At 43.8% G+C, this 14,254-nt stretch overlaps 1 protein-coding gene across 1 annotated transcript in view; it reads right to left on the bottom strand.

Moving 5' to 3' along the window:
* CACNG3 (calcium voltage-gated channel auxiliary subunit gamma 3) overlaps positions 1 to 9,108 on the bottom strand; it is a 160,219-nt gene extending 151,111 nt beyond the window's left edge. The window contains exon 1 of the mRNA XM_073636509.1: positions 6,267 to 9,108. Within this exon, the coding sequence (XP_073492610.1) occupies positions 6,267 to 6,477 (211 nt within the window). The 5' untranslated portion in view covers positions 6,478 to 9,108. The remainder of the gene's footprint in view (positions 1 to 6,266) is intronic.
* Between the last annotated feature and the right edge of the window lie 5,146 nt (positions 9,109 to 14,254).

Genomic DNA, 14,254 nt, shown 5'->3' with positions numbered 1-14,254 from the left:
TTTTATCTCTGGAATTAATCCCTTTTTAATGCATGCCAATATTCTGCTTGCTTTGTTAGCAGCAGCTTGGCATTGCATGCCATTGCTAAGCCTATCATCTACGAGGACCCCCAGGTCCTTTTCCTTTCTTGATTCCTCCAGAGGTTCTCAACCTAGTGAGTAGATTCATATTTTTGCCACCCAAATGCATTATTTTAAAATTTTCTACATTAAACCTCATTTGCCATGTAGTTGCCCATCCATTAATTTGTTCAGATCTTCTTGCAAGGTTTCCACAGCCTGCAGAGAAGTTATTGCCCTGCTTAGCTTAGTATCATCCGCAAATACAGAGATTGAACTGTTTACCCCAGTGGCGGCCCGTCCATAGGGGGCGCACGGGCGCCGCCCCCCCCCCCCCCCAGCAGTAAAAAAAAATAGAAAAAAAAATTCCTTTAAGTGCACTGTGTTCAGGTGCCGGACACAGTGCACCTGAACACGAGATTGCAGACCAGCTGCTAAAGGTAGCAGTACAAAAGTGAATAATTTTCCCTGATTAAGTCACGTGACCGTGACGTCACGCGTAGGAACGGGATAGGCATTACAGACTGATGTATGCAAACAAGCTCGCCGCTTGTAGGAAATAAGTTTTCTGTTTGTTTTTACATGTAAGTTATGTGAGTACCCTCACTATTGTTTTAATAAATACCAAACTCTGATTGGAAATGCTACACTATCTGGCCCCTTCTTTCCTTTACCAACCCCCCCCTCCTGCTCCGCTGAGAGACAAAGACCTACTTACAGCTCCATCCAGCCCAGGAACATAAGGGAGAGGCAGTTAGGAGTATCAGCGATTACATGCGGTTACCTCTTTACCGCAAGGTAAGGGGCCACTTCACATCAGTGTGTGTCCTGTGCACGAAGAGGAGATCACCCCCCTGTTTCCAGCACTTTACTACACTATTTTGCACATTGTTATGCTTAGCCACAGAAAGAGAATTCAATCGCATTGGACTACATACCTAGCCCTATTATATTTTGCACACAGTCACTTTGCTTGAATTTTCACGAGTTCTACAGTGGACTTTGTTTTCTGGCTATATGCTGGCTATATGTTTGCTATACACTGTTTTTGCATTTTTTGCACATATTGATTGCACTCTGTACATTTAGTTCATTATTGCTGTTTGTGCACATTGATTTGCACCATTCAGTGAGGTTTTTAATGATTGTATATTGATTTTACTCATTCCAGCTAGATATTTATCATATCTGGTTTAAAGTCATATTTTTTGCACTTTGCACGAGGCGCTTTATTTGCAGGATTTTTACCTGCTTTGTGGCGCATTCCATTGTGCCGAACAACTTCCACCTGTAGTATCACACAGAGGGAAACCGGAAGTGATGTCAAAAGCTCTGTGGAACACACGGCCCGAGTGGAGCTGGTAAGTAAGGCTGCAAATATGTGAACTGCGAGCGCCATGCTTGGCGCTCGCAGGCCACTCAGCTGTGTTAGGATAGCGAATGACTATTCGCTTTCCTAATATTGAACCGCCTCTCCGGCAATCATGTGCTAGGGTCTGTTACCTGTCACCTGATTGGCTGAAACGACAGGTGCCGCTATTGGACGCCTATCAGGAGGCAGGAGACGCATGAAGGACCGCGCTTGTCGCCATCATCCGCTGCCTCACAAACACAGGGTAAGTGCCAGGCAGAATTTAATGGGCACTGACTGGCAGCATTTACTGGGCATACTGGCAGCATTTGATGGGCACACTGGCAGTGTTTAATGGACACACTGGCAGCATATGATGGGCACACTGGCAGCACTTTTTGGGCACACTGGCAGCCTTTGATAGGCACACTGGCAGCATATGATGGGCAGTTGGGCACACTGGTAGCATTTGATGGGCAGTTGGGCACACTGCCAGCATATAATGGGCAGTTAGGCACACTGGCAGCATATGATGGGCACACTAGCAGCATTCGATGGGCACAGTAGCAGTGTTTGGCACAGTAGCTGCGTTTGATGGCACAGTGGCTGCATTTGATGGCACAGTGGCAGCGTTTGATGAGCACAGTGGCAGCGTTTGGCACAGTAGCTGCGTTTGAAGGCACAGTGGCTGCGTTTGATGGGCACAGTGGCTGCGTTTGCTGGGCACAGTGGCTGTGTTTGATGGCACATTGGCTGCGTTTAATGGCACAGTGGCTGCGTTTGATGGGCACAGTGGCTGTGTTTTATGGCACAGTGGCTGTAATTGATGTTTTTTTTTTCAAAATTTTTTCAGTTTGTTTGCGCCCCCCCAAAAATATTGAGCACCAGCCACCACTGGTTTACCCCATCCTCCAGGTTGTTTATAAACAAATAAAATAGGATTGGTCCCAGCACTGAACCCTGGGGTACCCCACTTCCCACCCCTGACGATCCCGAGTACTCCCCATTTATCACCACCCTCTGAACTCGCCCTTGTAGCCAGTTTTCAATCCATGTACTCACCCTATGGTCCACGCCAACGGACCTTACTTTGTACAGTAAATGTTTATGGGGAACTGTGTGAAATGCTTTTGCAAAATCCAGATACACCACGTCTATGGGCCTTCCTTTATCTAGATTGAAGCTCACTTTCTCATAGAAGGTTAATAGATAGGTTTGGCAAGAACAATTCTTCATGAATCCATGCTGATTACTGCTAATGATACCGTTCTCATTACTAAAATCTTGTATATTGTCCCTTATCATCCCCTCCAAGAGCTTGCATACTATTGATGTTAGGCTAACTGGTCTGTAATTCCCAGGGATGTATTTTGGCCCTTTTTTGAATATTGGTGCTACATTGGCTTTTCTCCAATCAGGTAGTACCATTCCATTCAGTAGACTGTCAGAAAAAATTAGGAACAATGGCAATTACTTGACTGAGTTCCCTGAGTGCCCTCGGGTGCAGGCCATCTGGTCCCAGTGATTTATTAATGTTAAGTTTCCCAAGTCTATTTCTAATTCTGTCCTCTGTTAGCCATGAGGTTGCTTCCTGTGATGTGTCATGAGGATAAACACTGCAGTTTCGATTACTGAAGCCCCCCGATTCCCTCGTGAAGACTGAGGAGAAGAGTACATTCAATAACTTTGCCATCTCCCCATCCTTTGTAACCAGATGTCCTTCCTCATTCAATATGGTCTGTCCTCCCTTTTTTACTGTTTATATACTTACAGAATTTCTTGGGATTTTTTTTGGTCTCCTCCACTATGTGTCTTTCTTGTTCTATCTTAGCCGCCCTAATTGCACCCTTACATTTCTTGTTGCATTCTTTGTAAAGTCTGAATGCTGATGATGATCCTTTAGCCTTGTATTTTTTGAAGGCCTTCTCCTTTGCTTTTATATGCATTTTTACATTGGAGTTAAGCCATCCAGGACTTTTGTTCGCTCTTTTAAATTTATTTCCCAATGGGATGCACTGGCTAATGCCCTTATTTAATATGCTCTTAAAGCAAACCCATCTCTCCTCCGAGTTATTTGTTCCTAAGATTTTATCCCAATTTATATCTTCTAGCAAGGTTCAGGGAAGTTTAGGGAAGTTGGCTCTTTTGAAATTCAGAGTCTTTGTATTCCCCTTATGTTTCCTATTTGTGCGATTTATACTTAAGCCAATTGACCTGTGATCACTGTTTCCTAAATTGCCCCGTATTTCCACATCCGTGATCAGGTCTGTATTGTTGATAATCAGTATATCTAGTTAAGCTTTGTTTCTAGTTGGTGCGTCTAACTTCTGACCCATGAAATTGTCCTGCAAGACATTTAGGAACTGGCAAGCCTTACACGAATGCGTGGTGCCCTCTGCCCAGTCTATGTCTGGATAATTAAAATCTCCCATTATGATAACACTGCCCATCCTTGCTGCTAATCCAAATTGTAATAGGAGGTCAGTCTCCCCCTCCTCCCTCAGGTTGGGGGGCCTATAGCATACTCCCAGTGTTATTTTCCCCTTAGCTTCATCCCTTTGGAGCTCTACCCATAAAGATTCCACCTCCTCCCTAGCTCCCTTAGTGATGTCATCTCTCTCATTCACTTGTACATTATTCCTGATATATAGGCATACCCCTCCCCCTTTTGTACCCTCTCTATCCCTGTGATAAAGGGAATACCCTTGAATGGTTGTCAGCCAATCATGAGAGCTGTTGAACCAGGTCTCTGAAATTCCCATGAAATGTTCATAGGGTAAGCTGGGTAATGAAGTTCCTCCAAAGCTAGGGGACATGTTCATAGGGTAAGCTGGGTAACAAAGTTCCGCCAAAGCTGGAGTAGAGGCTCCCAGAGTTTATATTGATCTAACGTTCCTCTGCTTTTGGAAGTCAGGTTCTCATCCCTCCACAGCTGAAAAAATGAGCTTTCCATATATGCAGCAACAAAGTAATGATTCTGTAATGGATAACAGGATCTCAGGTTGTTCTGGGATTTTTAGCTTTTCCACAGCTGGACATACAGTTTGCTGGGTATACTATAACAAGTAGCTGCGTCAATGATGGAGAATAGTCTCATAGAGTATGCTGAGACTTGTACCTCCTCCAGAACTAGTGGATAACTTTGTAGGATATCTTGGGTTATCTTGGGCTTTTAGGTTCCTTCACAGATGGAGAATGGCCCACAGGGTATCCCAGGACTTGACATTTCTCTACATTTAAAGAAACTTAGTCTACGCCACCCTACAAATGAGTAATATGAAGTAAATAATAACAGTAATCAGTTGTCATTTTGAACTGCTAATAAAGACATAAACCCTCTATAATGCATACAATGCCATGACTGACCATTGCCTAGTTGGACACACTGCTACTGAAGCAGTAACCCTTTCAGTTATACAGATATTATCCAGATATATCCTTCTAAATTCTCTGCTAGGTATCTCCCACACACAAGCTAATATTAGAAAGTATCCCATATTGAAAAAAAAAATCAACATAGAAACAGGAGTTAGTTATTGTGCAACTCAGACATTAGATACAACTAGATGAGAGCTAGAGATGAAGAATGATAAGAGCAATCAGGGGAATAATATTGCAGCAATAAATACATGGAAGAAAACATCAATGTATCAGACAGACTCGTCTATCCAAAAGTGAAATTTCTTCTACATAACAGTTGTTTAGTCATACACTTGCTTTTAAAGTACTCTAAATACTCAAATGGCAAGAATAAAATAATTCAAAAAGAATTCAAGCCCAGCTTCTCCCCCATGATCTGGGATAATTATGAACACTCCCACAGTCCCACTCCATTTTTTAATATTTCAGTGATATACAATGCACCAGGGGCATTGAGTGTCAGCCCACTGCAACAAGATGATTGAGACTGCATGTCTAAGATCCAAGAACTCTGATACTGAGTTTCCACAGCTGCAGTCCTCCAGTAAGAAATATACATATTTTTGAGTATTTTAAAATATTGTAATGAACTTAGGAAACAGTATATGGAAATACAAAAATAAGCATCTGTGTGGGTATCTGACTCTTGTGGAAATAGAAGTCAGGACCTCCTGTTCTTAGGGAAATACAAGTCAGGACTTCCACTGCAAGCCTGGGACTGACAATACAAGCTGATATTTTGGCTTTCACAAAAGCTGGAGACCTACAGGTTGACTAATCCAGCAAAATTAACCTTTATAACAGGCTTAGGTTGCAAGCCAGCTACAGTGGAACCAGAGAAACACCATATGTGGTGTGTATGAATATGCTGGGACTTGTAGTCCTACCACAGTTAGAGACAGGCAAGGTGCCTGAAGGCTGCATTTTTTATTGCATTAACAACAAGGATAAGTAGGTGATACAACAAGGATAAGCAGATGGTACTCTGTTTATGCTGGTGCTGGTAGTTCCACAACAGTTGCCAGAAGATGTCTCAAACACACATGGTTCTCAATAAATATTCTGGTTAAAATTGAGGAAATTAATGGGAATGTAAAATGAGCAGCAACCTAAATCAGCTAATACAATTTTGGTTTAGCTCACACCACTGAAAATTGGATTCTGATTGCTTAAATAAGCCTAACACGCTGAAATTAGATGTTAGAAATCGTATTTTTGCTTCTCATCTGAGATATACATTTGGTAATACACAGCCAGCCTGCAGCAGGACCACACGTATTAGCATGCCCTAACCATCAACGATTACTGTGAATCCACACCAACCAAAGAGTTGGAGGTTCTTCTATGAGAACATTGAATAATACATAAAATGATGCATCACCCTTTTGGGCTCATAGGTCAAAGAGGCCAAGTGCTTGCAGAGTAGATATCATACCTTCAAGGCAGCAGGTTCTCCATAATCCTGAATGGGTCATCACCTCTTCGTTCTTCTTGCTGGTTTCATTGTCATTAGTGGACTTAGCTTTGCAGACCCCTCTTGAATAAAGCCAGTAATCCGTGCCTACAGCAATGGTCATCAGACTGAAAGCTGCAAAGGCCCCCACTGTGGTAATGAGCATCTGAACACCTCTGTCACACATCCTCATACTTGGTCATGATAGTTGGGCCTCTTTTTCTTTAGACTTGTAGACTGGGAGACTTGGGAGACTTTCAACAGGTATCACAGGTATATAATTAAACAGTCCTAGTCTACGGTGTTTCTGTATCAGATCAAGATGGCGTTTTGGTAGACATTTAGATTCTCCAAAATTGTATCCTGAACCAAACTTTCCATGACCTTGACAAAGTCTGTTTAATTTTCCAGGCTAGTGCTTGAGAGCCTTGTATGAAAAGAAGAAAAATTAGTGATTCCAAATTGCTAGACTTTCTAATCAGCCAATAAAAGTCAGCAAACTTTAAATTCCTCTTGTGGTTGAAAGTAGATGCCACATGCTGCTTGCACGGATTCGATTTTTACGTATTCTGCTTGTCTTCTCCTCGCTAGGAGTGAGACCATAAATGTGGTCCTGAAGGGACAGCTCATATCCAGCCACTGAGCTCAGCTAAATATCCAGTGTTGCTCTGAAGGGTCAGCTCTTGTTCTCAGCTGAGAATCCAGCGTGGTACAGCCCCCAACCCGTTTATGAGATCTGCTCTACTTGTGCTGAACCGACAGATACCCCCCTGCATCTGAGGACAGCTAAGGAACCCAACACTGCAAAAGGAACAACTCTGTCCCGGAGTCTGGGGACTAAGAAAGGTCTCGGAGTGGTGCTGAAGAGACAGCTCCCGGCAATCAGACCAATTCCCGGGGTGGTGCTGAAGGGACAGCTCCTTCCTAAAGCGTGGGAATCCGATCAGGACCTAGAGTGGTTCTGAAGGGACAGCTTTTTATCATAGGAATCAGGACCCTGAGGGGTGCTAAAGGGACAGCTCCTTCTTAGATGCTGGGAATCCTATCAGGACCCTGGATTGGTGCTTAGGGGACAGCTCTTTCCAGATCTTCCGATGAAGTATACCCTAGAATCAAACCAGGACCAGGAGTGTTGCTGAACGGACAGGTTCTTCCCAGATACTAGAATCAGACCAGGAGTGATATTCAAGGGACAGCTCCCTCCTGGACCCTAGAATTAGATCAGGACCAATAGTGATTCTCAAAGACCTAGGAAACAGATCAAGACCAGGGGTTATATTCAAAGGGACAGCTCTCTCCTGGACCCTAGAATCAGATTGGGACCAGGGATGATACTGAAGAGACAGCTCTCCCCTGCACCCTAGAATTAGATCAGGACCAGGAGTGATACTCTATGGACAGCTCCCTTCTGGATCCTAGAATGAGATCAGGACCAGAAGTGATATCAAGGGACAGATCCCTCCTGAATCCTTGAATCAGATCAGAATCAGAGGTGATACAGCTGCCTCCTAGATCTTAGAAACAGATCAGGAACGGGTCCTGAAGGGACAGCTTTTTCCCAGCCTCTGAAATCTAGGTGAGGACCCGGAGAGGTTCTGAAGGGACGCTCCTACCCAGCCTCTGGAAACTAGGTGAGGACACTGAGAGATCCTGAAGGGACGCTCCTGCCCAGCTTCTGGAACCTAGGGGAGACCCAGAGGGGTCCTGAAGGGACGCTCCTACACAGCCTCTGGAATCTAGTTAAGGACCCGGAGAGGTCCTGAAGGGACAGCTCCTTCCCAGCCTCTGGAATCTAGCTGGGGACCCGGAGAGGATCTGAAGGGACGCTCCTACCCTTAGTCTGTGAAGTGTGGAGAGGATGAGCGTCTGGATCCCAGGCTACACAAACCTCTTCTGATCGCTGTGTCCTTGTGAGGCTCCAACATAAACCAACAGTCCCTACTCCCTATAATACGACCTTCACTGCAATAAGTTCCCAACTAGCGCTGAACACATGTTCCTGGGTCATCGTGTAGGCATCAAGTGGATGCATGGGACGAAGAGTTCAAGGTGAGGTCCTTCATCCAGGTAAAAAAAAAGCCTAAAACGACCCTAACAGGTGGCACCTTCTATATATCTTCACGTTCAGTCCGTGCAGAAGCCATCCATCCAAGGGCATCATCCCAAACTGAGAGGCAGGAGGCACTTTTATCCTCTGGAGCACGGTTCAGTCTAGACTGGTGGAGGATGCTCCTAGGCAGACGTGACAAAGGTGAAATCCGAAATCAGGCTGACCCCCAGTGTCCATTCCAGCAGGAAAGTTTAGATGTTCTGGAGGACAGCACGTTCCTCTGGGGCAACCTTCTCCTAGGCTCCACTGTCCTTAAAGTCTATAGCTCATTCCTCTAGTTCTCTGTCATTGCCTCTTCTTCTGATGCGCAGACAATCTTCTGTGTTCATCCTGCATACAGTTCCTCCAATCTCAGCCTCCTCTCTGCCTCTCACCCTCTGTTCTCCCTCAGCCTCCCATCCCCTGACCCTGTCTGTCCTCACCTCCCTCTACCATTTGGTATTGCACTCCTCTCCTCCAGCAGCTTCCTATGCCACTCAGACTTTCATTATGCAAAAAAAAATGAAGTCTACTGATGCAGAGAGAATGAGACCCGAGAGAAGGCACATACAATTTTTTTTTTTAATCTTTCTTAAAGGGCCAGCATGCCCCTCTGATTGGGGAGCTTAGTGATCAGAGAAGCAGCACACACCCATTCAATGTATAATAAGAATTACCCTCATCACATTCCAGAGCAGTGCCTGCCTTCTCCTCTAGTGTGATGACTGCTGAAATGTCAGTTGTAGAGCTGGGCTGTTGCATAATGTCAGAGAATTTTCAGCTGGCTGAGCTGTGTGTCATTAAAGGAAGATGATGTCCAAATAACAGAGCTTATGCCAGAAAGTGTTTGCAAATAGCGAGGGTGACTGAATGCAAATGATATTGCCATGTCTGTCCATACTTCTGTATGATCTGACAGTGCAGCTGGTGGGTTCTGGGTTTACAGCTGACATCCAACCACAAAACTATCATTTCTATATATTCTATAATAGCCATAGAGAATATAAATCCACTTTGCCTGCACCAAATGCCTTTGCAAACCCAGATATTGCCTTGTAAAAGTAGGAATGACACCATCCCTGTGCTGTACATAGCTTGTGCAGAGAGCAAAGGTGTGGGAGGGACCCAGAAGACTCCGCCAACTACAGGTTGTCTGTAGAAAATTACAGGAAGAGGCGGAGACAAGACCAGTCACCCTGTGGAAGGTGAGAGAGCAGCAGTGATAGGTCTTTATAATGGGCTTAAAGTGCAAAATATGCATCATATAGTGAAAACATTTAAATAGTAACAACTCAAATAACTCATATACAAATACAGTATACAAAATTCGGTGTATTAGAACTCCACTGCTGTTTAAATGTCAAATAGCAGTTCATATATTTTTTCTTCCAATGTGTTCGGTGCCCACCACCTTCATATAAAGTGTCTGCTCACTGAAAAAAGAGGTTGGATGTCTTGCCTCCCAGCCCAAGACACAGATTGCTCCCAGATAGGGTGTCTGATTTGGTTGGACAACACCCTTATCGTAAGTTTAGCACTCAATGATCAAGTCCACTTGTGATCTTTGTTGGTCAGTGTACTCATATAAACGATCCTCCGTTGTTTGTTCTAATGTATAACAGAAGGTACCAATGTTTCCCTATTTTCTTATCTGTTTATACTTTTTCTATGAGAAAATTCAATAAAACACTTCTGAAATTAAAGTGCCTGCTCAGTGCTCACCTCCAGTATGTGACCCCACTACAGAGTCATCATAGCCTTAGTGAATTCCACACTAGATGGTACTGGAACACTCCTTCTCATATCGTCCCTGAATCTCGCTACTTCACTTCTTGGTTCTCGATTATCAATAAGACATGTCATAGAATACAAATAGAGAAACCATAGTGCTCTCTGCTTCCAAATATTAATATTAAAACTGAACAAGGGATTAAAAACACTCACATGGATATTTAAAAAACAAGCATATAATTAGCTCAGCACGCTGACAAATGGCAAGTGATGACGTCATGGACTCCTTCCACCCATACACGTTACGCCCTCCTGATGGGCTTCTTCAACAGGTCTTTATTAAGGGACTGCACAGATCTGGAATAAATACACGAAGCACACCAAGAATCTTAGAAAGAATACACATGATTCTTATATTTGCTTCTCCTGGAATTCAAATTTAAAGTGAAAATTTGCATTTACACCTTCAGAGAAATAAAGTGCCCATAGATGCAGCTTGTTTACTCTTACGCATGTTCAGTGACCATTAGGTACATTATTAGGCATGTCCATGTGAATAGCCAAGTGATGAATTGTGTGGCTGCGTAAAGCATATAGTTAACATGGTTGTAAACCTGCAGCACAGAAGGTTTTTCACTTTAATGCATTGAATGCATTAAGGTGAAAAACCTTGAGGATTTAAAACCATTTTAAGGGGGTTATCTACTAAAAAAGGAGAGTGCAAAATCCAGTGCAACTCTGCATAGAAACCAAACCCCCCCCAGGGTGATCTGTGTACATTGTAAGGATTATAACAACCATTGTTGCAGATTTCTACTTTTGTTAGTCTGAAGAAATCCTTGTGTGTTTGTCTGTGCCTCTGTGCTGAGTAGGTCTAATGGGAATGGTTTTATAATTATCAGTCAGCTGTGGCAGCAATGAGGAAAGCTGCCGGGCCTGCATCCCTTTAGACGTGTTCCTATTGGAAATATCTCACCAAAAATGAAATTTTTGTTGCAGGGGATGCTTGAAATCTGACTTGTATCCAAGGCAGACTTCTGAGAAAATTGGTGAGCCAAACACACAAGCAGGAAATGATGTTTCTGGGGAGTGGTCAGTACACACTCTGTGTACAGAACAACTCCATGTAGCCATATTGCATTGCATTTATAGAAAATTACAGGGGCTGCAGAATGAAATGGAAAGGTAATTTTTAATAACATTCAATGACTTGTTTCGCAATTGTACACGCTATATTATTTTTTCTTTATTTGCTATTTTTTTCCCCACGAAAGTGGAGTTACCCTTTAATTAAACAAGCTGAAGTTAGAAGCTGATTGCCTACCAAGCACAGCTGCACCAGATTCTGAGTATTCCAGTTTTAGTAAATCTACCCCTAAGTGTCATTTCTATCCACTGCCTCAATCCTCTGCTATCAGCATGAATCACTTCTGATATGTTTTCCTGACACCAAAAGAAAAAAGGTGACAGGGGAGGGAGCTCCAGCACACAGCTCGTGACTGACAGCCTCAGCTCTATTCCTGTGTGCTATGTGTAGGGGGTATGTCCCTTCCCTCAAATCAGCGATCAGAGCTGTAACTTCAGCACCCCGTCCCTGATTTCTGACAGCTTTATAAATTCTGGACTTTGAACAGTTGTAGAGAAGAGAAGACTGCGGATAAACAGGTACAACTTATGTAGGGGGATTTGTTTCATCTCTATGTATCACCTGAGTCCAGTCGCTTCACTGGGAATATGTAAGGGTTCACAACCACTTTAAAATTTTCAGTTGTTATAAACAATCGATTGTGAAAGATGTGTGATCTCCATGACTTTAAAGCGACACAAAACTATGGTTTAAAAATAAAAAATCTATGTGAGTTTTTATTCTTAACTCAAAAAAGTTCCTTCTATTTCTCTTAGACTCTGAAAATCCACATTCCTTTTTTTGCTGCTGTGATCCAATTTCCTGATAGAGGGTGGCTATGTTTGTTCTCCATGGTCCCAATGTATGAAGGAACGTAACCACCCTTTCTTGCATGCTCCCAAGATGGACTAGGGCAGTGATGGTGAACCTTGGCACCATCTGGGGTGCCAAGGTTCGCCATCACTGGACTAGGGACTATGGACTATGGGATTTGTAGTGTGCATGACCGTAACTAATGTGCACTGCTTGTTCCAAACATACGAGAGGTTTGGGAACTGACAGAGGATACAGAACAAACAACCCAGTAAGAAATAACTTCATGAAAAATAGATTACAGGACCATTAACCACTTCAATACTGGGCACTTTCACCGCCTTTCTGCCCAGGCCAATTTTCAGCTTTAGCTCAATGACAATTTCACGGTCATGCCACACTGAACCCAAATTAATGTATCATTATAGCGTGTACTGATGGGCACTGTTGAGGCTGCACTGATAGGCACCAATGGCACTGATTCCCCCTCTCACTGGCTGCGGGGGGGGGCAGGGAAGCACACAGGATCTCCAGGGCAGCAAGACAGGGATAAGGGGGCAGCGGGAGCGGATTATGGAGGAGCCAATGCCCTCCATTTCTCTCCAGCAGCCACTAAATGTCTGCGGATGAGAGAAGTGGGTTCAGTGGCTGCATGGAGGGATCGATACCTCTGCATGCTGGGTCGCAAAGGTGACCCTTGTGACCCCTGTATGTACGCCCGTGCCTTGTAGCCTCTGCGGTTTCCAGAGTTTGCAAGGACTGGCACAATAAAAACAGAGGGAGAAAAACATTAACAAGAGAGGTCAGACCATGATTCCAGACTTGTTAGTGCTGATAGGAGGACTACAGCTGTTCATAAAGCAGTATTGAACCCAAAAGTAAGCATTTATTATATTGCAGCTTACCAGTTCTTAGATATGATGACTGCATTCATTTTCTTTTTAAGGCTTTCTTTCCCTTGTTTTCACCTGGTAATCTGGCCAGTAAGTCTGTTATTTTTCAAGTTCTCTTCCAGATGTAGCAGTTACAGGGGTGAGACAAACCATTTAGCACTGAAAGGGGTGCTTACAATGATTAGCTTTTATTCATTTATGCAAAAACGTTATCCCAAAAGGATAAAAAAAATGTTGTTGTAACTGATTATAGAGTGTGAGGTGGAGTCTGACTTCAGTTTGTTATGCCCCGTACACACGGTCGGATTTTCCGATGGAAAATGTCCGATCGGAGCGTGTTGTCGGAAATTCCGACCGTGTGTGGGCTCCATCGGACATTTTCCATCGGATTTTCCGACACACAAAGTTGGAGAGCAGGAGATAAAATTTTCCGACAACAAAATCCGATTTTATCGATCGTGTGTACACAAATCCGACGGACAAAGTGCCACGCATGCTCAGAATAAATAAAGAGATGAAAGCTATTGGCCACTGCCCCGTTTATAGTCCCGACGTACGTGTTTTACGTCACCGCGTTTAGAACGATCGGATTTTCCGACAACTTTGTGTGACCGTGTGTATGCAAGACAAGTTTGAGCCAACATCCGTCGGAAAAAATCCTAGGATTTTGTTGTCGGAATGTCCGAACAAAGTCCGACCGTGTGTACGGGGCATTAGTGTATCTAAATCTGCTAGTACATCCAACACTCCCCCTCCTCAAGATTAACAGTTCTGCTGTCCAAATGTGTCCCCTGCACTCCTTCATCCAGATAGGGGGCACTCTAATATAGGAGGGGTGTTACTGGCAAGATCAACAGGTGAAAACAGAGGGGGGAAAAGGCCTAAAAAAAGAAAATGAATGCAGCCACCACACCTATTGATTGGTAAGCTGCAATATATTACATTTTTGGTTTTGGCTTTAATTTCACTTTAAAGCAGTATGGCACCTGTAAATGCATGTATTGAACCTGGAAGAGCGAGGGCTTTGGCAGCAGAAGACCATGCAGGGATCCACTTCTGTCGGGTAAGATTGGGAAAATGAGGCAAAAGGGTCACAATGACTAATAATAGTCAATTAAAGCCCAAGTCTTGCTTTGTTTTTATTATAAAATGCACTGCCCAGCTCAAACTTTCACTGAAATACTCACCCTTTCTGTGCGGTTGTCCCCAGCAGACTCATCTTTCTTCCTGAGCCCAGGGTGTCAAGGACCCGCCCACTGGTGGATGTATCATCAAGCCAGTCTTGGCTCACAGAGGAATGCTGCAGGGAGCAATAAGT

This window comes from Aquarana catesbeiana, linkage group LG06, assembly GCF_042186555.1.
Source record: "Aquarana catesbeiana isolate 2022-GZ linkage group LG06, ASM4218655v1, whole genome shotgun sequence".
In the NCBI taxonomy this organism is placed as follows: domain Eukaryota; kingdom Metazoa; phylum Chordata; class Amphibia; order Anura; family Ranidae; genus Aquarana; species Aquarana catesbeiana.
The sequence above is the reverse complement of the archived record's forward strand: the minus strand, read 5'-3'. Positions and strand labels throughout refer to the sequence as shown.